This window comes from Metschnikowia bicuspidata (genome assembly GCF_001664035.1).
Source record: "Metschnikowia bicuspidata var. bicuspidata NRRL YB-4993 chromosome Unknown METBIscaffold_4, whole genome shotgun sequence".
NCBI lineage: Eukaryota > Fungi > Ascomycota > Pichiomycetes > Serinales > Metschnikowiaceae > Metschnikowia > Metschnikowia bicuspidata.
Window position 1 is genome coordinate 1,126,523 of NW_017387734.1, and position 19,952 is coordinate 1,146,474.

Below are 19,952 nucleotides of genomic sequence, written 5' to 3' on the forward strand. Positions count from 1 at the left end.
CTCACTAACTAGTTTTTGACCATGACAACCTCAATCTTTGTTTTAGCTCTGCCCCAACTTTATAACTACCATGATTTCTTCGAGCAAGCAATAGAAAAGCTTCCGCTCTCTGTGAGCGGTGTTGATGTTATTGTAACTTCGAAATTCGAGGACGCTGTACAGCTCAGTAGAGTTCTTCTGGTGTTGTACACACAGATTAGAAAAACCCTATTGAATTCGAAATTTACGTTTGAATTTGGCATCAATATTTACCCAAATGACCTTTACATATGTCCTGTCAAAAATTATGAAGTTTTTCATGTCCAGGGTGAGCAGGTTCCAGAATGTCTTGGTCGGTTAAGCCTCATAGGTTTGAAAGTACTTTTATCCCCTATTCATGCTAGACATGTGGAATTGTCTACAGAATCAAAGCTATACTCAGCTGAAACGGTTGCCGTTGGAGGCACATTTGATCATTTACATGACGGTCACAAAATTTTATTGCTGGTGGCAGCCCTCACAGCCAGGGCGCGAGTAATCGTAGGCATCACAGGGCCCGAGCTTCTTCGAAACAAGAAATACTCTTCCAAACTCGAGTCACTCGAAATTCGAATTTCAAAAACTCGACAATTTTTGAAACGATTATTGCGGGGCGGCCAAAGGTATGAATTCTATCAGATAAGTGACGTGTGTGGGCCCACTGGATTTATTCCTGATATTGATGCTTTAGTAATAAGCGAGGAGACCATTGAAGGAGCTGGTTTTGTAAATTCTCGACGGGCTGAATTAAGATTTGCGCCTCTAAAAGTTGTATGTGTGGAAGTCATCGGTGGCAAAAGTTCTCCCAGTGAAAAGTGGGAAACAAAGTTAAGTTCCACCCAGTTGCGCAAAATTGAGTTTGAAAAGACTAATTTGTGAAAGGAATTAATAAAGGATATTTATATTGAGTATATGTACAAACAGCGTAATCTTCTCAAAAAATTTGTAAATGTTATCCAATGGATATACCTTTATCGAGTGGGTTGGACCGCTTCGGGTCTCGATCACGGTGATCAAGAGCGAGGGAAACATGTGACTCAAATTTTGAAATTTCATCAAGTAGATTAAACCCAGGTTTATCAACGTCAAGGTATCGACCTTTATCATCGAGGTCTGCTAAAGCAATTCTAATTTTCTCGAAGGCCAGGATTCCAAGCCCAAGCTTATTTCGCAATCTTTCTTTTGTTTGCTCGAAAGGCTCATCGGGAAAGGCTGCAAACACAAACGGTTTACCATGCGTGTAAGTCGTTGACTTGTGAAAGTGGAACACAGGTATAATATTCAACACATTTGAGTACTTCTGCGCTTTTTCAAACTCACCTCTGATAATCGGATCGGAAATCTCGTGTCCATCGTGTGACTCGGGCTCTGCGTACCTTTTGAACATATCATGGCACACTAAAATTTCCACCTCTGCCGGAAAGTATCCGCAATAAATTTCAAAATCATCCTTCAAATCATCAATAGGTCTGTCGAATTTTACAAGATCAACATACTTGTGGTCTTTCCCGGTCCAAACAAGCAACCCACTCAATTTCTCCTGTGGCAAGTCGATCTTTTGAGTTAATTTTTGTATCAAATCTGACACAGGACTAGTTTTCGGTACCAACAAGTCATACACGTGATCTTGATATATGCTTTCAAGCCAATGAATCTTGATTGCTTTCATATTTTCATATTCTTTCAACGTGATGTTTAGAATTTCAAATTCAAACTGTGATACTGTTGATACCGCAACCTGTCGGGGGAAGATTTGGGATAGTGACATTGTTGATAATAACGGGAGCCTCTCACCGTGATCATGTGTGACAAAAAGTCGCAAATATTTTGGATCCACATGAGAACCAATGTTGCAGGCAATTCTTGCAGCAAGTTCTTCATAGGTATATGTTGTGGAGACCCACAAATCAAAGGACTTGCTTAGCTCTCTAGCAAGTTTTAGCTCTTTTGCTTCTGCTGAGTCAGCATTCAAATTTTCAGTACTTTGAAAAATACCATCATCTGCGACATAGTCACTGTCCTCGTCCTCTTCGCTTACCTTACAAGGCTTGACTTGAATATGAAGCCTCGTCAACATAAACTTATAGTACTTCTGTAAACTGCCTAGCCCGCAGGCTGATTGAAAATCGTTGCGGTCAGCTAGCTGAATAGCCAAAATGTCGCCCGATCCTAATTCGCTCTTCTCAAGAGCTAGACTTTGATCGATTGGTTCAATTCTTGTCCGTGAGACTTCCTCATAGAATTCCAAAGGAGTCGACACATCAAATCCGAGAAATTCATTTATGAGATTTTTTATCAGGGAAAGTACCATATTTTTGCTCAATAAAACAAAGGTAAGCCCCCTTAATGTATCAGAGATAGGGTCAAAGTATTTCAAAAACAAAGTCATTGAATTGTCGACCGATGCTTCAGTCAAATTCAGAACATTTTCTGTAACTTTTGAAGATACGTTATCAAAATTGAATCGCTCGGCTGTTATGAAATTATCTTCATTCTTTATCTGCCTCATCTCTTTTTGGTTCTCACGAACGAAGAACGTTAGTTCGTCATGACTTTTCCTGAAATACCTCGTAAAGACCTGGCTGACAGTTTCATTCAGACATTCTTTTGGGATAATGATATCGGGTCTGATAGTTTTGTTGTTTCTTTGTTTCATGATCATTAAGGAGAAAGGATACGCAAAATTATCCATTGCTTCGTCTTCTATCATGGAGCTTGCATTATCTTCATCGAGCCCCACAGCATCTTCATTGAATCTTTCAACATACCCTAGTTTATAAGCGATAAGTTTGTACACATGCGAAAATTTTGCATCTTTTCTGACTTTCATTGTAATTGGGTATGCCCTTGCATCAAAAATCTGGTTGTCATATTCTTTCGTCTTGGTGGGATCTGGACAGATATCAAAGCCATTGAAGTATGCAAAGTTTTCAGCCGTTACCATTTTCACGTTCAAATAGTATAAAGCGTCTTGCTTTGCCTTCTCTAATGATGCCAATTCCTCGCGTTCTTTCTCTATCTGTCCCGAGACGTGCTCTGGGACAGTCGCCAGCGAATCGGGCAATATGTCTGAAAGCTGTCCCTCTCGATAGTACACAAGCATGTAAGCAGATGTGGCTTTTCGAATCAAATGCTCGTTTTGCTCCATCCTCGAAAGTGATTTTACTTGCTGTGGAGATAAGTCCGCAGCACCAAAGTTCTCTTTGAAGACTTCACTGGGTGTCACTTTCCAAACTTTGTCGTCATCAAAGCGTAACCAGGTGTTTTTTTCGCTTTCAGGCTTTATCATGGCGTAATAATGCCCGTTTGAAATACTTCCCTGATGAACAAGAACTCCATGTAATTTATAATTCCAATTCTGGGACTTCACGTCTTCATCTAAATCTTCATCAAGGTAGGGGCGGAGGTCGATTTTGTCGGGGAATTCATAAAAATCATCGATTTTCACTAAGTCGTCAACCATGAAGTCATATTCGAATCTCTTAAGCTGCAAATGAAGGACTGGGGGAAAAGACTCAAAAACAACACCTTTTTTTGCATCTTGGTATCCATATTCTTCTCCTGCTTGATACTTATTCTCGCCATCTAACATTTCAATATCAATGTAATTTCTAAAAGATTCCAGTAAATTCCGGAGGCCTTTCACATTGAGTTGAATGTCCCAAAAATCTTCAATTCTGGAAGATTCATACGGAACGTTAACACACTTAATAAATGACTTCATCCGACCAACAAATATGTCATTCAATCTGTTTTCAATATGCGATCCTTTCATTGCGGATTCCAATTTGTCCATCAAAACACGATTCAATTCCTGAACGTCATGCTGAGTGAAAGCTTCACTGGAATCCCAACCAAAAGATCTTGTGAGTTCCATAGTCCCCACAGGTTGGTCAGATGACTCCATAAGATAAAAAATTCTTTGAAGCGCCAAGGCAACCGCCTTGCTATTTTTATTCGAAGTCTTAGCTGTTGTCTGCTCCTGAGTCGGAATTTGACATACTAAGTTTCGGAATTTTTTTGTGGTGAAATATGACTGCAAAAGCGAATTAAGATAGCATGTGGCACCTTGATTATTCAAGCCAACAAAACCAGTGCTTAACTTTGAGTCATAATTTACAAAATTGGACCATAAGACACCAGTAGAAGTATCGTCGAGAACTCGCACAAATGCTGTGATGTTGATCTGGTTGTTTTCTAAGATTGCGTGTGGCTGGCCCACTTTCAATGGATCTGCCAAGTCTCTTGACGAAATGAATGAAGAGAACCCCCAATCAGTTTCATTTTTGTTAAACCTGTGACTGGAGCCAGATGGGTAATGGGAAGAGGGATGTAAGGGGTTCCATATATCAAGAGCAAATTGAGCACAAACATACCAATCAGAATTCAGTTTCTCGCTGTCATCGGCTGGGGGATGTGGTTCCAAGTATAGCGATACCGCATCTGCATTTCCTCTCGGAAACAACAAAACGTTCCAATAATAACCGCCGCAATTGAAAAGAGGGCTCACTAATTTGTTTTCTTTCCGCGCAGCAGACCAATCCTGAATTTCCCATACAAAGTGCGTGGAGTCTTTCACAGGATAATCCGGCAACTTTTTCATCATTCGCCTCCCTAACTTCTCGTATTCGTTGGCATGTGGATATACTTCAGATCCTGAACTTTCTGGGTGCATTCTGAAAGCTTCATCCTCGCTATAATCTCCACTCAGTCGGTGATCCATGTTTTCTATATCTGACGATCCAGAATCATATGCGTCCGAAACTTCAGTTGCAACTAAATTGAGTTCTTCAATTTCATCAGCTTTTTCGAGAAGATTCAAGTCTTCTTCCATCACAACTTGGGGCTCTACATTTCCAAGCATCGCGTCAGTTTTCTCTTTTTTGTATCCTTCTGCTGACATAGTGGCTATATTTTTCACTCACGTTTCTGAAATAGCTTAAAACCAACAAAAACAGAATGAAGACAAGAAGTTTTATCAGTAGCAGTGGCTGACTTTCTCCTTGGTATCAAAATTGAGGCCTGTAATCAAAGCTTAATGGAGCCACTGGAATGAAACTGAGTTTGATTGGTCAAATAATGATTTGCCGAGTAATATAGATCCCTCTATAATGTGCTATTCACGCCAATTGATCTTTTTTTGTTTATATTTCAAAGTTTTATGTTCTCGAATGACTGCTAGGACAGATGAACGATCACCGCAAGAGTGTTGCGGTGACGTAGGGATATGATTAAGGTACGTGATCTGCGATTTAGTCACGTGATTTGTATGAGAGTGTAAGGACGAGTTTAGTATTATAAATCACGTGACAATCTAGTTCAAACACCACTAAAAAGTCGTCATGTTGATCTGCTGCCACATAGATACCAGGCAAGATATCATGTCACATTACGGATTTTTCCCTCGGCAGGGTTTTGATACACTATGAGCTTAGACAAGATATTCACAAGATGATACTGGTAGAGCCCCACAAATGGCAGTGATATAAAGTCCTATGTCTATGAGATGATGAATGAGTTGGTGTGATTATCTCACCTCTTGTTTATTCCTTTTTAGCAAATGCCGAAGCTTCACAAAATTGTTGTTTCTTAAAGCTGATCCCCTAAAAGGGACGTGGATAGGATGCTAGTATTTACTCGCGCGCGGGAATAAAATTATCATCTCAAACTGGTGTGCGACATGAAGGGGCGAAGAGTACCATTTGTCGACAAGTTTTTTTTTTTGACCCATAGAGGAAATGGCGAGTGCAGGCACACAATAAAAATTTTTGCACATCAAGCATGGTCAACCTTGGCATGTACCAAACTATAATAAAATCCTCGACTTTCTTCCTATAGCTGGATATGCAATATGCTTCCAAAATGTTCTAAATGAGTCTCATGTATGAGAGAAATTGGTCAATAACGAAATGCAATGATGAAGCTTTATGGTCCGAGTGTACCGTTCTGTACACACACTCCCCCAAGGCGTTCTAGACATGCGTTTTGCATATGTTCTCCAGACAGATATCAATCTCATCGACCAAGTTCGTCTTTCCACGGAAGAAATTAGTTCGGCAATCTATCGTTGGTTTATTCTCTATATGTGATTTTCGATGATATATTTAAGTTTTCAAAACTCAGTAATTCTAGACTGAAAGTTAATTTTCAAGGGTAAATAATAGACTTTCAGTGCGCAATTGGGGCTTAGTTCAAAATACCCTTCAGAAGGGGGACTGCCAAGTTTGGTGCACAAGAAAGTGGATAATCCCTCACGGTGTCAGTGTTTTATTTTGCTTCCAACAAGATTTTTTTCCGTACCATTTCGACAAGTAGGGGCACTGCAGCTGGACTCAAGAAATAGGCTAAGGAAGTTGTTCAGTTCGATAACAAATTTCTTACCACACAAGCGGCGTATACCAATTATACAAAAGCTACATTCGGCTGTAGTATAATCAAACCTGCCCGTATATACATTCACGATTTCACAGCTAAGTTCGAGCCGAAACCTTATGCTTTGACCCTCAACAGCCGAAATATAAACATGCCCCTTAGAGTTGGATGTTTGCCCAGTGACAACATAACTCACAGGCTGACTTTTTTCTGATCCCTCGTGAGTCCGACTTATCGCATCAGGCTACAATATGAAAATTAAGATGAAATACCACTGGAACCAAACGAAACACGCGTCATTGGTAATAGCACAAATATTACTATCATCACTCTCATGCGACTCTTCCAGCCCCCTTCGACTCATGGTCTAGGCGTCGGCCATATCCGCAGCTCAAATTTTTAAGCGCGCCACGTGAAATAGTACTGTACATTTCACTACGACTGGTATAAAGCAGGCTCACCCCGTCGCCGACTCAGCGCGCTCTAATTTTTTGGATCAAGGTTGAGTATTTTCTATAGTCGTTCCTTTCACATTCTTTTATAAACACTTCTACCAGTGTTATTGATTTTTTAGGAATTACACAACCTCATTCGCTTCTCTCGTTTTTGAACAATTGCAGTTTCAATGTTGTTCAATACCCTTGTCAAAGTTGCGCTTGTGGCCACTGCTTTTGCTCAGCCTGTGCAGCACCAACACCATCAACATGAGAAGAAAGACGTGGTCACTCACACTGTCATTGTTACTGTTAATGGTGATGCTGCCGACTCTGCTGAAACTTTAATCCCAGAAGTCCCTGATGTTGTCACTTCGTTGATTGCATCCAGCGTCACTCCATCTGCAGCTTCCGCTACCCCTGCAAGCTCAACTTCTTCCACGTCAGTTTCCTCTTCTTCGAGCTCTTTTTCTGCTGATGTCAAAGGTATCACATATTCCCCCTACACTGATGCCGGTGGATGTAAGACTAAGGAACAAATCGCCGCAGAATTCGAGGCTCTTACTGGATACGAGATCATCAGACTTTATGGTGTTGACTGTAGTCAAGTTGAATATGTCTTGGCTGCTATGTCTTCAAGCCAAAAGCTTTTTGCTGGAATCTACGATATGACGAGCATCTCCGATGATGTTGCGACATTGGCTGCTGCAGTTGAAGCTGCGAATGGTTGGGACCAAGTTTATACCGTTTCCATTGGAAATGAGTTGGTCAACTCCGGCGAGGCTACCGCTTCGCAAGTCAAAGAGTATGTTGCTGAGGGCAGAACCGCATTAACTAATGCAGGTTATACTGGCCCGGTCGTCTCTGTGGACACTTTCATTGCAATTTACAATAATATTGACTTGTGTGACATTTCCGACTACGTTGCTGCAAACGCCCACGCTTATTTCGATGGTGGATATGCCGCTGCTGATGCAGGAACTTGGGTTTACAATCAATACACCGGTCTTCAGAAATTTTGTTCCGGCAAAGAAGTGTTCATTGTTGAATCTGGTTGGCCAACTGCCGGTGACACTAACGGTGACGCCATTGCTGGAACATCTGAGCAGGCTGCTGCCCTCTCTGATATCGCTGACAAGGTAGGTGATCACGTTCTCTACTTCAATGCTTACAATGATGGGTGGAAGGATCCAGGCTACCTTAGCTGTGAGCAATATTGGGGTATCTTCTCTTCGTAAGCTGTGTTTCGGCTCAAACTCTCTTCACTTAGGACTTCTGTTATCTGTTCTGGGATTTTAAGTTTTGTATTTCTATGTTGTTTTTCAGTTAAAGATCTTGCTTGAAGGGAAAAACTTGACTGTAGATTTGCTTCGAGTACCATTGGCATTGAAGCTAATTTCCGAAGCCGTATACCGGTGGAGGTTATCCGTGAGCCGAAGATTCGAAGAACAATGTACTAAACCTGTTCAGGTTATGATCTGATTTTCGCTATATGAGATTTCCTCATCTGATAACTTTCACTGAAGTGCACGTCGTATCATCTACAGTGCAAATCTAAATGTAAGTAAGCATGAGACAAGAAAATGCGAGCAATCTTATTCCTGATCATGGCAGCCCACACGTTTCATTATCCACTCAATCTTCGAGACCCAAGAACACGCGGCGCTGATTAATGTCTGCTTCCTTCATATGCCTAAGGCTTTCCATTTCACCTCGCATCAATGCTTCATCTGCTTCAGGTGTCCAAAACCCTACTCCATCGTGAAGGTAAAGTATTTCTTGCATGTCATTGGTCTTTTCATTCTCTAGCAACGTCAATACTTGCCCAAAGTATCTTATCATAGGCAATGCAGATCCACTTGTGACACGAAAAACGTGACCCACAAATTTCTTAGTGAAACCAAAGCTTTGGAGTGTTTCCGAGATTTTCTCCAAAGTCATTGTTCCATGTCCTGTTAAGCATTCCTTCAATTTGGTCATTATTTGCTCTGACTTTTGCCTGTAAAATTGGTCAGAAAATAAGTCATTGAGGGTGACATTACTTGGCATATATTGGTAGCCACGTGAGTATTCTTGAGACATAGACTGTCTCAAACTCAAGTCGATAGCCTCGACGTCAGCATCAACGCCCCCACTTGTGAGATCTGGGTGAATAGCACTCATATCTCCGGCATCAATCGAGCGAAGCATGCTGTCGATGTTTGAGTTTTTTACGGCTCCAATTTCCTCATCCAAAGCATCTGTTTCTCGCGATGTCATGCCCATTTCAGAATCAATGTGATGGTCTAAATGCGACAATTGTGTAGAATGGTGTCCATCTAACATTGGAAAACCGCCCAAAACCGCAACTGCAGCTGCTGCAGTATCCCCCATCTCAGTACTTCTTGCGGATTTTCTAGAGCTGGTTTTTAGTTTAGTCTCTTTTGCCTGTTTTGTCCCACTCTTGTTTTGGCTCTTATCGCGGTCCTTGCGCGATGTCATATTTTTCATTGGCTTTGGGCCTTCCTTAGTATTCAAATCCCGGATGTACTCATCCCGATATCTTTGCAAACCATGCGGTCTGGCAAACTTTCTGTATCTGTCTCTCCAACTAGATGATGAGTGCTGCGGGAATCGTCTTGCATACTCATCAAAAAATGCTATCAGTACACTAAACTTGTCTTCGTCAAGAGTGCCGTTGGCTGCATGGTTGTTTTGAATCCCTGCTACGTGTGTGATCACATCTTCACATAAGTGAAAGTCGTCTTCGGCAGTAAACTTATTTTTCATCGTCTTTGCCTGGGAAACCTCAACTGCAATCTTCTGGCCATTTTCATCGAGAATCAAATTGTCATAATTGTCTGTCTTGAACACATATTGGAGTTTATGCTCCAAGTGAGCCCGGTATCTACTTCTCACAGAATTTCCGGTATGCCCTTTCAAGGTGTCATGCTTTGCCAACTCCTCAAAAAACTTATGTGACGTCCTTAGTCTTGGTCTCATTCTTACTTGTTCCAAAATGTAGGCATCCGCCTCTGGTGTGAATTTTGTGGTATTCTTTGTCAGTTTGTCCCGTGGCCTCTTGACTCCGGGCTCAGTTGAAGAGGACGAGTTTGAAACATCAATCGCGTGTAATCCTTCCTCGTCATATGATGAATTACGTCTTTTACTCAGCAGAAATCTATACCTTTCCAAAATTTGTTGCGTATTATTTCTAATTGAGTGGTCCACATACAAGAGCAGGTATGTTGGTCTGTCAGGCCAAGGGGTACTACTCAAGTGGTGTGCAGATGTATTGTTATGGTCAGCAGTTATTTGCCCACCATTGTCTTGAATGACACGGCAATAGTGTTCATAATTGGGCTCCAGGGGATCGATATATAACAAATGAGGAAACAAGTTGCTCAGTAAGCTGTGAGGCACAAGATCTCTATTTGTTATAATTTGGTGATCTTGAGTCATGCGGGTAGATCGTTGGATGTTTGGGTGTTTAGGGTGTTGTGGTGTTTGATCGAGGTGTCGAGGTGTTTAGGCTGTATTATTTTTGTGGTGAGGGATGGGCGTACATGAGCGAAAAAATATACGCATAAATTGCGTATATTTGATACCGTGTGCGGTTCTCGATATGTGCAAGTCATGGTTAAGCAGTAGTCGAGCCTCGCGTAAGTCCACAAGTGTCTGAATATATGCTTCTATATTGTCTGGAATTATCTCATCAATCAATCAGAGTTTTCATGATGGAGTGACTAAAAGAGGCTAGTATAATATTCTTTAGAAAGTGGCTGAGAACTCAACATTTCACGCTCACAACGTTCTCTTTATATACTAGACCTCCATTTATAGACTTCTCCTGCCAAATAAGCATAGCGGATAGAGCGCCGCCCTTCGCGCATCCCGTGTCCATTCCCTTGGCCCATCGCTTTATATTCAAACCTCTGTGTGCGTCATGCCCATAGTATACCACGTAATCGTCTTCCGAAATGCCCTCTTTGTGTTTTAAGTTCCAGATTTTCGACCATGAAATGGCGTTTTCTTTGCCAGAATCATCGGTGGTCTCGTTGAAATGCGGACCAATATAGGCCCTCATCTCTAAACACCCTAGAGGATCTTGTTCTTCTAAACTTTGTGTCAAGTCCCAACGCAACCCCGCATGAACAGCTAAGCCCTGTCCTGACCTGCCTTTTCCATTATTATGGCTTGAGTGTAGCGGTACATGGCCCATTAACATCATTACAGGGCACAGATTTATGTACTTGACGTGTTGAGGTTGTAATTTCTTGGCGAGTAAGAACTCGGGGTCATCATTAAAATTTGACTCGGTATCAAGGGACATTGATTTTCTCGTTGAGTCTCCTTTGAAGAAACCCCTTTCAAATGAAGGGGCTGTCAAACCGTGAAAAGCTGCGTACCGTTGCAAGACATAGTACTCGTGATTTCCAAGAATACATTTTGCCCCTAGTTCAATAAGGTCGTCGATCACCTCAAGTGAACGAGGGCCTTTGGAGATAAAATCTCCCAAAACGAGGAGAGTATCAGATTTCTTGTTGAACGAGATCTTCTTAAGTAATTTATGTAACTCTTTCTGTTGTCCGTGAATATCCCCCACGACAATAAGTCTGTCTTTCTTCGTCCCTTTGCCTCCTTCAAAACCTTTTACACCCGAATCTGCTAGACCGCTTGTGATTTCTTCAAGATATTCAATGTCCGCATGCCCTGAATCGTGGTCTAGCTCATCGAATGATGTCCACGGTAACGCTACTTTACTCAGCACGGGATTTAAAATGATGTCCAATGATTTCAACTGAGCGATTTCATGAATATCACAGGGTTTTGGGATAAACATCAGGGGTAGCAAGAAACATAGACAATATAAGATGATACCACTGGTAACAATACACCCTGCGAGAAGCAAATGTTTGTGTCTCTTCGTAAGATGCGAGTCCCCAAAAAATGACGTGGCGTCTTCATGAGAGTCGACTGCGTGATAACTCATAGTAAGCCTCTTATTTGATTCTTTCTGTTAATATCTTTAAAATGATTTCTCCAGGGTTATGTAAGCGAGAGTGTCTTTCCAGCACAGACCCTCCGGATTCTGCATTTAATTTATTCATGATGGTATTCCTGCATGTATGGTTTAAGTGTAATTGCAACGTGGTCTAGCGCAAATGCATGTTTTCCATTCGCAGACTTCCTGATTACTATTTTTTGTTCTGTTTAATTCTTTTGAAACGAGGAACAGTGATTCAATGGGCTTTTGAAAAGCTTTTAAATACGTGCGTGACTTTTCACAACAATTCGCTAAATTAATTAAATTAAGCCCCACGCGGGACCACAAGAAAGGGACCACTTGGTTATACATCAAAGTTGGAAAAAAGAATGGTTTAAATGGACTTAGGCTTATTTATAAAGACAATCATGTTTCCTGTAGTATTTTCACCCTCCTCCTGTACCTTCCGGACGTTCAACCTCTTTTTGCACTACTGTCTTCCGAGAGAGGAGTTGACGTAAATCTGGGTTAATCTTAACGACTTGAGTGCTCTCAAAGCTTTCAGGATTTCCAGTCTCTCGATCAATGAGATCAACCATTCTCCTAAAACGCAAGAATAAAAGCTCTGCGCGCACCAACAAATCGTGAAGATTCATTCTGCCCAGAAGATCATTCATGTATTTTAAGACCTCATCAAACCTTTGCAAATTCTGTTTCATGATTCTCTCGTTATCACTGAGCACCGCCAATGCCAAAAAGAGTTGATATTGGCTTGAATACATGTCTGTCCAAAAAACCTCCCAAAGAGTATTCACGTCTTCCCATTCGAACTCGCGCTTGTACCATACTAACAACATTCGAAAAAAGAAGAAGAGGTCCGTAGACTCACATTTTTCCAAGTGATGGAATAAATTAGGGAGCATAAATTGAACAAGCTCGTTAAGAACAAGCATTTGCTTTTTCATCCCACTTTGGTCACGTACAAAATTTCGCTCCATCCTCTCCATGAATCCTGCGAATGCCCAAAATGTCACTACTTCATCCTGGAAGACAACATAAATGGGGGAGAGTAAATCCGTCATACCCTGAACATAACCCAATTTTGTGTTATATTCATTGAAGGTCAACAAAATTTCTCTCATTCTGAACAAATTAACATTTTCGATATTCGCCAAATCCCAACTTGTGTCCTCATTTGGGGTTTCAGGAGAAGAATTTTGGGATGAACGGCTCAGTGGTGCCGTGGAAGAGACCTTCTTATGATCTTTGAAAATTTCCAAATGACGATCATTCCTATGAATGTCCTTCTCAATTCGGACCTTTTGATCCCTCCAAAAATCAGAGTTACGCTTTGCATCATCTTCAGACCATCTCCTTTTGAAGTCACAGTAGCTGTATTGAAGGCTTTGCTTTGTAGCTTCACGATCTTGCTTCGAGGAATCCCACGCATACACTCCGAGCAAAAAAGGCCACGCTTCCTTCCTTGCTTCATTCTCTAACCCTCCATGAAAGATCCTTTCCTTCACCTCTTCAGTGGTAAGAATTAGTCTTCCTTCATGATCAAAAAAGCCGTTCCACTCCACTAGACTGATCCTCTTTCTCCGCAGAGCATTGCTGATTTCTAAAGGAGTCAAAAGATGGCTATCGTCGCCTAGCTCGCTATTTATTCGAGCATAAACGGCATCCTCTAGCATAAATTTCCGTTGGGATTGCTCGGCTTCTTCCTTCACTTGTGCAGCCCACTTTGCCAAATAAACACGAGCACTGTCAAAATCGTTGCTTATGTGTTGCACTTCGGGTTTGTTGAGAATCAGTTTCAAAACTCCCTCTGGCACGCGATCGTCAATCAAATCAACGACGTGGTTTTTGGTCCGCAGTCCGAATGTAGCCACCGTTTCCAATACTTTCCATTTTGCAGTGGCGATCATTTTATTGATATCAGGCAATTTGTAAGGTGAGTCTTTTGATTTTGTGTCCTGCTGACCCACATTGTGATTCTGACCAAAGGGTGAGAAATTAGTTAAGTCTTCTGATGAAGGGTCAATTAAGTAAACTGATGGCTCTACCGTCGACCTGTCGACTGAAATAATTTGCTGAATTGTACCAAGAAAATCTTGACCCCCCCAGTATATGGATCCATCTTCTCCAAAAGGATCAAAAGACTGATTTTTTAATTTCTGTCTCCTAATAGTCAGTGGAGACTCGTCATCATGGAAGAAAATTATGGGAAATTTATCTTTTGACTTACTGTGAATGATGATAGACCCGTACCACCAACCCAAAGAGGGGGTTCGAAATTGAATCAGGTAAATTTGGAAGAGATTGATGCAGAACCCAGCCGGATAATCCACCGATACCAATGGTTTCCTGACTGGATGTGGGGTTGATGAAACCTTTGTCGACGTATTTCTCGAACTTACGCCATCAGACAATTGACCTTCACCCTCGAAGATGTCGGTATTTAATTCAACAGATCTGTAGACTTCCAGTTCTTCTTTGGAAAGCATGTGCTCTGGCGTGAAACTTAACAAAATGTCCTTATTTGTTACATTCGGCGCTTCAGGTTTACTGAGGGACAAAAAGCCTGGAATATTATCTCTCTTCGACGTCGTGGGGTGAATATAGGTTTTTGACTTCACGTATAATAGTTCCATTTTACTAGGCAAGGAGTCGAGTTGTTCAGACATTATGATTTTGACCTTTTCTCTGAACTGATCCCGAGGTAAAGCTTGCAGGTTTCCGTCTGAAGAATTCACTGCAAGACTGTGGCTTAATTTGTCCTTTTGCTGAGTAGATAGGGCGTCGTCTTCTCTGTTGAAATAGTACAGATTTCTTGAATTGGTTTCCTTTTAACACCAAACTCTAGTGAAATGTGTTTTAAGTCCTTTCAAACCTCGGAAGAGACAAAAAAAATTGTGGAACCACCTCAAATTTACTCGTAGGGGTCACAGCTGATCCGCGCGGGTCTCAGCCTCACTTCTGAGAAGTCCCCAGCCGAAGTCTGTTTTTGGATGTAGCTCGCAATATACCACACAGGCCCGCCCACCATACTTTTTTTATCCAAGAGACATGAGATTCTGTTGGTGCGTATGGAGCGGTGTATGCGGTGAATTTGCATGAAAAAATCTTGTGATTCCAGAAAGATGACAATCCCGGCATGTGTGGGATTGTGTGATTTGAGTTTAAAAATTATTGCTGGAGGAATGTGATTCCCCCTGCAGGTCCTTCTCCGCGGATATGCATGGTCACGAAGACCTGTCTGAACTTCTTACACCCCGAAAAGACTCCGAGCCCGACACTGAAATCTTGCACCATAGGCCCTTGTCCAATGCGACACTATCAATCTTTCAGCTATAATTGATATACTTTCATATTCACATAGACTCCCCCTCTGACTGAGAGCTCTCAAGCTGAACACTTTATCATTAGACGTTTCGTAAATGTACCAGCCCCATATACACTCTTCCCATCAAATTCCTGATCCAGAGCTGCTTCTTCAGCCACAGAATACATGAACAAATGTCGCTCAGTGTACAAGTTCATTATTGTGAATGGTCAGGTAGCGAGATCTCTCTTTTTTTAACAAACATTGTTGATGAAAGTGATAGCGATGTCAACACACTCTGTAGTAACTATAAGACATACAACTGCCTCGCGAATTTCTTTCTAAGCTGACATGAATATTTCACTCAAACACCGATACCCCAGACCACCTTTTAAGAAGGTCTCAATAAAGTTTCTCCAAAACCTCTGGGACTCGTTGGGCTTTGTTGTACATATACCAAGTTCTTCAAAACTGGTTATGACTACGACGAAAATGACAACTATGTGGAAGACGCACATCCCACAAGTGAAACGCACGAATTTGACGACTACCATATGCAAATGGGTAGGCTCAAGTTACATAAGATCAAGCCATACTTTGATTACAATTATGCTTTTTGACGCATCTGATCTGCTTAAGATTCTTTGAGCTACTGGGCCACTTGAACATGAGGATCTTGTGACCTTCTGGATAGAAAATGTGTCGCATTTGCAGAATGATATTATACTTTAAGACAGTTTCCTTTCAGACTAGCCCACTCAACCAGGCGTAGCGAACTGTTGGCATGGCTAAATTTCGATCGTTTTCTTCCTTTATCGTGCATCAAGATGCGAGAGACATCTTGTGGTACGTGAGATCTGAGACTTTCAAAAAAAGTGTCTCGGAGCGTATCCTATAAGAATACATAGAGATGAGCTTCTTGAGAAATATTATTTAGGCCGTGGACATCCGTGAATGTGGGAAAATAAAAGCCAAAATGTGCCAAAATATGCATCATCAAAAGAAGGAATGCAATTTTGTATGAGCGAAGTATTGTGGATGACTGAATGTGTCATATTTTTCGAGCCATTTTCAGAAGATATTGACAACACAAACTTGCGGGAAAACATTTATATTAATGAAATACTCGTGCTACTATTGCCTGATGCGTGCTACGCCTGAAGAGACTAGTGGTACAACTTTCGATAGGACATGGATTTTTCGAGACTCCTCCGAAAAAAGACTTGACGAAGCCATAGGAAACCGTGGCTCTGATCATAAAAGCAAAACCCACATTTTTGCTTTTGTCTAGAATAAATCAGAAGACGTGGCGATCAGAAATTAATATGTTGATCGCTTTTCAGAGAGAAACACGTGTCTAATAGTAGTTTCTTGATTTGAAAAAATCTTTGGAACAATCCTTGCTTCAATTTAGGAAAATCACCCATCTGAACAAAGAATTATACATCAGTATATCTTCGTCCGGAATTATTCACTATATAGACGCACTGCATTCACTTTTGCAAGATCCGAGCTGCTGAACTTTAAATTTCCATACTACGTAAGTGCGTTTAAAATTGATTCAAAGAAATTGCCAGTCTTCATCGTTTATTTATAACTTACAAATACAATGACCCTGCACTGACAATGTCTCTGTGTACCATCTCAGCTGCCTTCTCCATCTTCTGCTCCAATTCGACATTTCCAATTGTTTTTGCCGCGGTGACCATCTGCTTGATCATCTCCTCGAGTCTCTTAAACATACGAATGAGGGACCCCTCATAGACATCAGTCATTTTGCAAATTTGAGTAAAAGAAGCTCCTTTACACCATGCGTGTGTCACTTCCATCAACTCCGGGCGAAACTCCTCCACATATTCCTTCTCTGCGACCTCAAGGTTGCATTCCCTATAAGTTTTGGCAAGCTTCGTGGCCATATCTTGCATTGCTTTCAAAGGTTCTTGCAATTCAGGCTTTAGACGAGGGACCTCCTTGGCCCGTTCCTGGAAAACAAAGCAAGAAAGCAAGGAAGCACATTGTTCAGAGTTCATTTCATTAAATGTACCATTGAAAATAAGCTCTGTGAGCAAGAGTTCATCACCTGTAGAGATTTCACATGCCACCCTACCTTTCAATTCAATGATGTCATTTTGTGTCGTGAATCCAAGTTTTCTCAAGACTCTTTTTCTGTGTTTCAAGTCATCTAGTTGAATTACCGCCTGAGCTTGTAATATCTTCTCCTTCACTTGCCTAATTTGTTCATCGATGCCTACCTTCTGTGAAAATTTCTGGTACAAGTCGTCAATTCGGTCCGATTCGTGAAGAACGTTTGTGGTCATTTTGCTTTCCAAAACATCAATTTTTCTCAATAACATTTTGAAGTCGGAATCATCAATTTTCATACTTTCAACAGGATTCATAAGAGGAATTCCATCTGGTAACTTCTTGGGCAAGTCTTTCAAAGTACGCACCAAGCTTCTTTTGGCGGTGGAGCTCTTGTAATCTTCAGGCATCTTCAACCGTACACTTGAAATCGCAGATATGGAGTCAAGAGTTATTGGAATAAACTCCGCACGAGCCTTTTCTTCTCCATTGGCCGGACGAATACCTTCTGCAAGAACAGGATTGAAAGGTTTGATCAAGTTGACCGGAGAATCCACAAACATAGAGCAGACAAATACCGTCACGATGTACGACTCGTGATCAGAAAAAGTCTGCGATGGACCTCTCTTGTTGCTTCTTTTTGTAAAAGAAGCGACCATTCCCCAACCGTAGTCATGATCTCCGATCCTCACTTCAATGACTCTGCCCGGTTGCAAGAAAGGAAGAATGTGACCAGGATGGGTGATCACACGGCGCACATCTTCTTGGTAAATTTTCAATTGCTTCTTTAAGTCATAGTACTCTTTCACAAGGAACTCATCTTCGATGACGGTATTATTGTATTCAATCGTCAATTGTTGAAGTTCTTTTTCCAACAAAGGAACTGATGCCGCATTTTGAAATTGAAAAAAGGAGCTTTCAAGCATAAATTCTGGCGAAATGCCCTCGACACGCATTAAGTTCAAAATCATATTATAGCCCAAGTGAAATGCAGAGTCAAGCCTATCGGCTTGACCCTTCACCATTCCTTTGGCAACCTGCGGTTCCATTTTTTCGTCGATCATCATTATAACGATACCCCTGTCATCCAAACCTCTACGCCCAGCTCTTCCAGACATCTGAATGTATTCACCGCCAGAGACCCAGCGAAATCCCTTTCCGTCCCATTTCCTCACGGAAGTGAATACAACGGTTTTTGCAGGCATGTTAAGTCCAATGGAGAATGTCTCGGTGGCAAAAAGCACTTTGAGTAAACCCTCCTGAAACAAGATTTCGATAATTTCCTTCAAAATGGGCAATAAACCAGAATGGTGAATACCAATACCTCTTTTCAACAATGGAAGGATATTCTTGATCTGCGGAAGCTCTTTGTCTGCATCTGGAAGCAAGTCGATTGCATTATCAAAGATTTTCAGAAGCGCAGATCTCTCCTCGTCGTTATTGAAGTCTAGTTTGGACATCTTCAAAGCTAAAGACTCGCAATCTCTCTTCGAGAATGAAAAAACAATAACCGGGTTGTATCTCTTCATGTAGATCATTTTCACAATCTTGTAGATGTCACTATTTCCATCTTTAACGCCACCCTTTTTAGTTTGCCCATTCTTTTTTCCGTTTTTTGCAGAGTCTCCTGACGCAGGATCGTCTCCCATACTATTGGATATGGAAGACATTGCCTTTTGGAAATTTTCCTCACGAAAAGTACCCTTTTCATCCACCACTAAGTGAATGCCGTCACCCGCAGCAGGGAACAAATAATGTTGTAAAGGGGTTGGCCTGAAGTCGGTATAAACAACATGGCAAGGTTGGTTGTGAGTTTTCACAATCCATTCGGCAAATTCCATTGCATTTGGAATAGTTGCAGACAAAAACACGTGGTGCACCTTATCCGGAAGCAATATAATTGTCTCTTCCCAGACAACACCTCTTGACTTATCTCTCATGTAATGTACCTCATCAAAGATCACCCAGGCCACCTCACGCATGACTTCAGATCCTCTGTATAACATGCTCCGCAAAATCTCGGTGGTCATAACAAGGCAGCCTGCATCGGGGTTTATGGTGACATCTCCGGTCATCAACCCGACATCTCCAAATTCAGCCAGAAGCTCTCTGAATTTCTGATTACTCAATGCCTTAATAGGTGATGTATAGATGACTCTTTGTTTATCTCTGAGAGACTGTGCGATCGCGTATTCGGCCACAACTGTCTTACCTGCTGATGTATGCGCCGAGACCAAAACAGACTCGTCTCTGTCGATACATGAAATAGCTGTATCCTGAAAGGGGTCTAAGGTAAAGGGGTATACACGAGCTTCTGAAGATCGTTTGTGTTCACCAATTGGGACATAGGGATAATCAGGGGGGATTGCGACTTGATGTCTAACCTGATGCTTCAATTTAAGCCCGGAAGACTCCCCTGTCGAGCCTTCCCCAGGCTGGGCCAAGAGTCCTGCAGAAGCAGCAACTTCTCTCAGTGCCTCTATTTCAATAGAGTCACTGACAACAGCTTTTTTTGGTTTGCTCTCAGACGTGGTATTAGCCTTTTTAGTAGAAGGCTGAGGGCTAGAAGGCTGAGGGCTTTCAGCGTGCAGCCTTTTTTTCAGATCTTGCAAAGTATCCTCTTTGAGAGACACTTCCTTCTCCACAGGAATTTCGGCAGCAACCTCTGCTGGTGTCTCAGAAAAGACATCAAAAAGGTCGTCACCGTCCATCTGTATACTCTATAGGGCAAGTTGTACGTTTTTTTCCATGGAAC

The 19,952-nt window shown here is 41.6% G+C and overlaps 7 protein-coding genes across 7 annotated transcripts; 2 read left to right on the forward strand and 5 right to left on the reverse strand.

The window, feature by feature from the left end:
- Nucleotides 1-21: 21 nt before the first annotated feature.
- METBIDRAFT_43730 (putative pantetheine-phosphate adenylyltransferase) lies at nucleotides 22-897 on the forward strand (the record flags this gene model as incomplete). Its single annotated transcript, XM_018857690.1, has 1 exon — nucleotides 22-897. One exon carries the CDS (start codon nucleotides 22-24, stop codon nucleotides 895-897), a length of 876 nt encoding a protein of 291 aa, XP_018711096.1.
- A 73-nt stretch (nucleotides 898-970) lies between these two features.
- Nucleotides 971-4,741, reverse strand: METBIDRAFT_78917 (ubiquitin-specific protease; the record flags this gene model as incomplete). Its single annotated transcript, XM_018858965.1, has 1 exon — nucleotides 971-4,741. The coding sequence occupies one exon, from the start codon at nucleotides 4,739-4,741 to the stop codon at nucleotides 971-973; it is 3,771 nt and encodes a 1,256-aa protein (XP_018711097.1).
- A 2,274-nt stretch (nucleotides 4,742-7,015) lies between these two features.
- Nucleotides 7,016-8,062, forward strand: MP65 (putative family 17 glucosidase; the record flags this gene model as incomplete). The annotated part of the gene is made up of 1 exon (XM_018858966.1): nucleotides 7,016-8,062. One exon carries the CDS (start codon nucleotides 7,016-7,018, stop codon nucleotides 8,060-8,062), a length of 1,047 nt encoding a protein of 348 aa, XP_018711098.1.
- Nucleotides 8,063-8,459: 397 nt separating this feature from the next.
- RAP1 (DNA-binding transcription factor) lies at nucleotides 8,460-10,265 on the reverse strand (the record flags this gene model as incomplete). The annotated part of the gene is made up of 2 exons (XM_018857603.1): nucleotides 8,460-9,142; nucleotides 9,266-10,265. 2 exons carry the CDS (start codon nucleotides 10,263-10,265, stop codon nucleotides 8,460-8,462), a joined length of 1,683 nt encoding a protein of 560 aa, XP_018711099.1.
- Nucleotides 10,266-10,593: 328 nt separating this feature from the next.
- On the reverse strand, nucleotides 10,594-11,796 carry METBIDRAFT_43176 (putative serine/threonine-protein phosphatase; the record flags this gene model as incomplete). Its single annotated transcript, XM_018857621.1, has 2 exons — nucleotides 10,594-11,435; nucleotides 11,478-11,796. 2 exons carry the CDS (start codon nucleotides 11,794-11,796, stop codon nucleotides 10,594-10,596), a joined length of 1,161 nt encoding a protein of 386 aa, XP_018711100.1.
- Nucleotides 11,797-11,997: 201 nt separating this feature from the next.
- On the reverse strand, nucleotides 11,998-14,781 carry GYP7 (Gyp7p). The gene has a single exon (XM_018856081.1). It carries the CDS (start codon nucleotides 14,475-14,477, stop codon nucleotides 12,237-12,239), a length of 2,241 nt encoding a protein of 746 aa, XP_018711101.1. The 5' UTR covers nucleotides 14,478-14,781; the 3' UTR covers nucleotides 11,998-12,236.
- Nucleotides 14,782-16,536: 1,755 nt separating this feature from the next.
- METBIDRAFT_32556 (ATP-dependent RNA helicase) lies at nucleotides 16,537-19,925 on the reverse strand. Its single transcript, XM_018856082.1, has one exon. It carries the CDS (start codon nucleotides 19,906-19,908, stop codon nucleotides 16,714-16,716), a length of 3,195 nt encoding a protein of 1,064 aa, XP_018711102.1. The 5' UTR covers nucleotides 19,909-19,925; the 3' UTR covers nucleotides 16,537-16,713.
- Nucleotides 19,926-19,952: the final 27 nt, after the last annotated feature.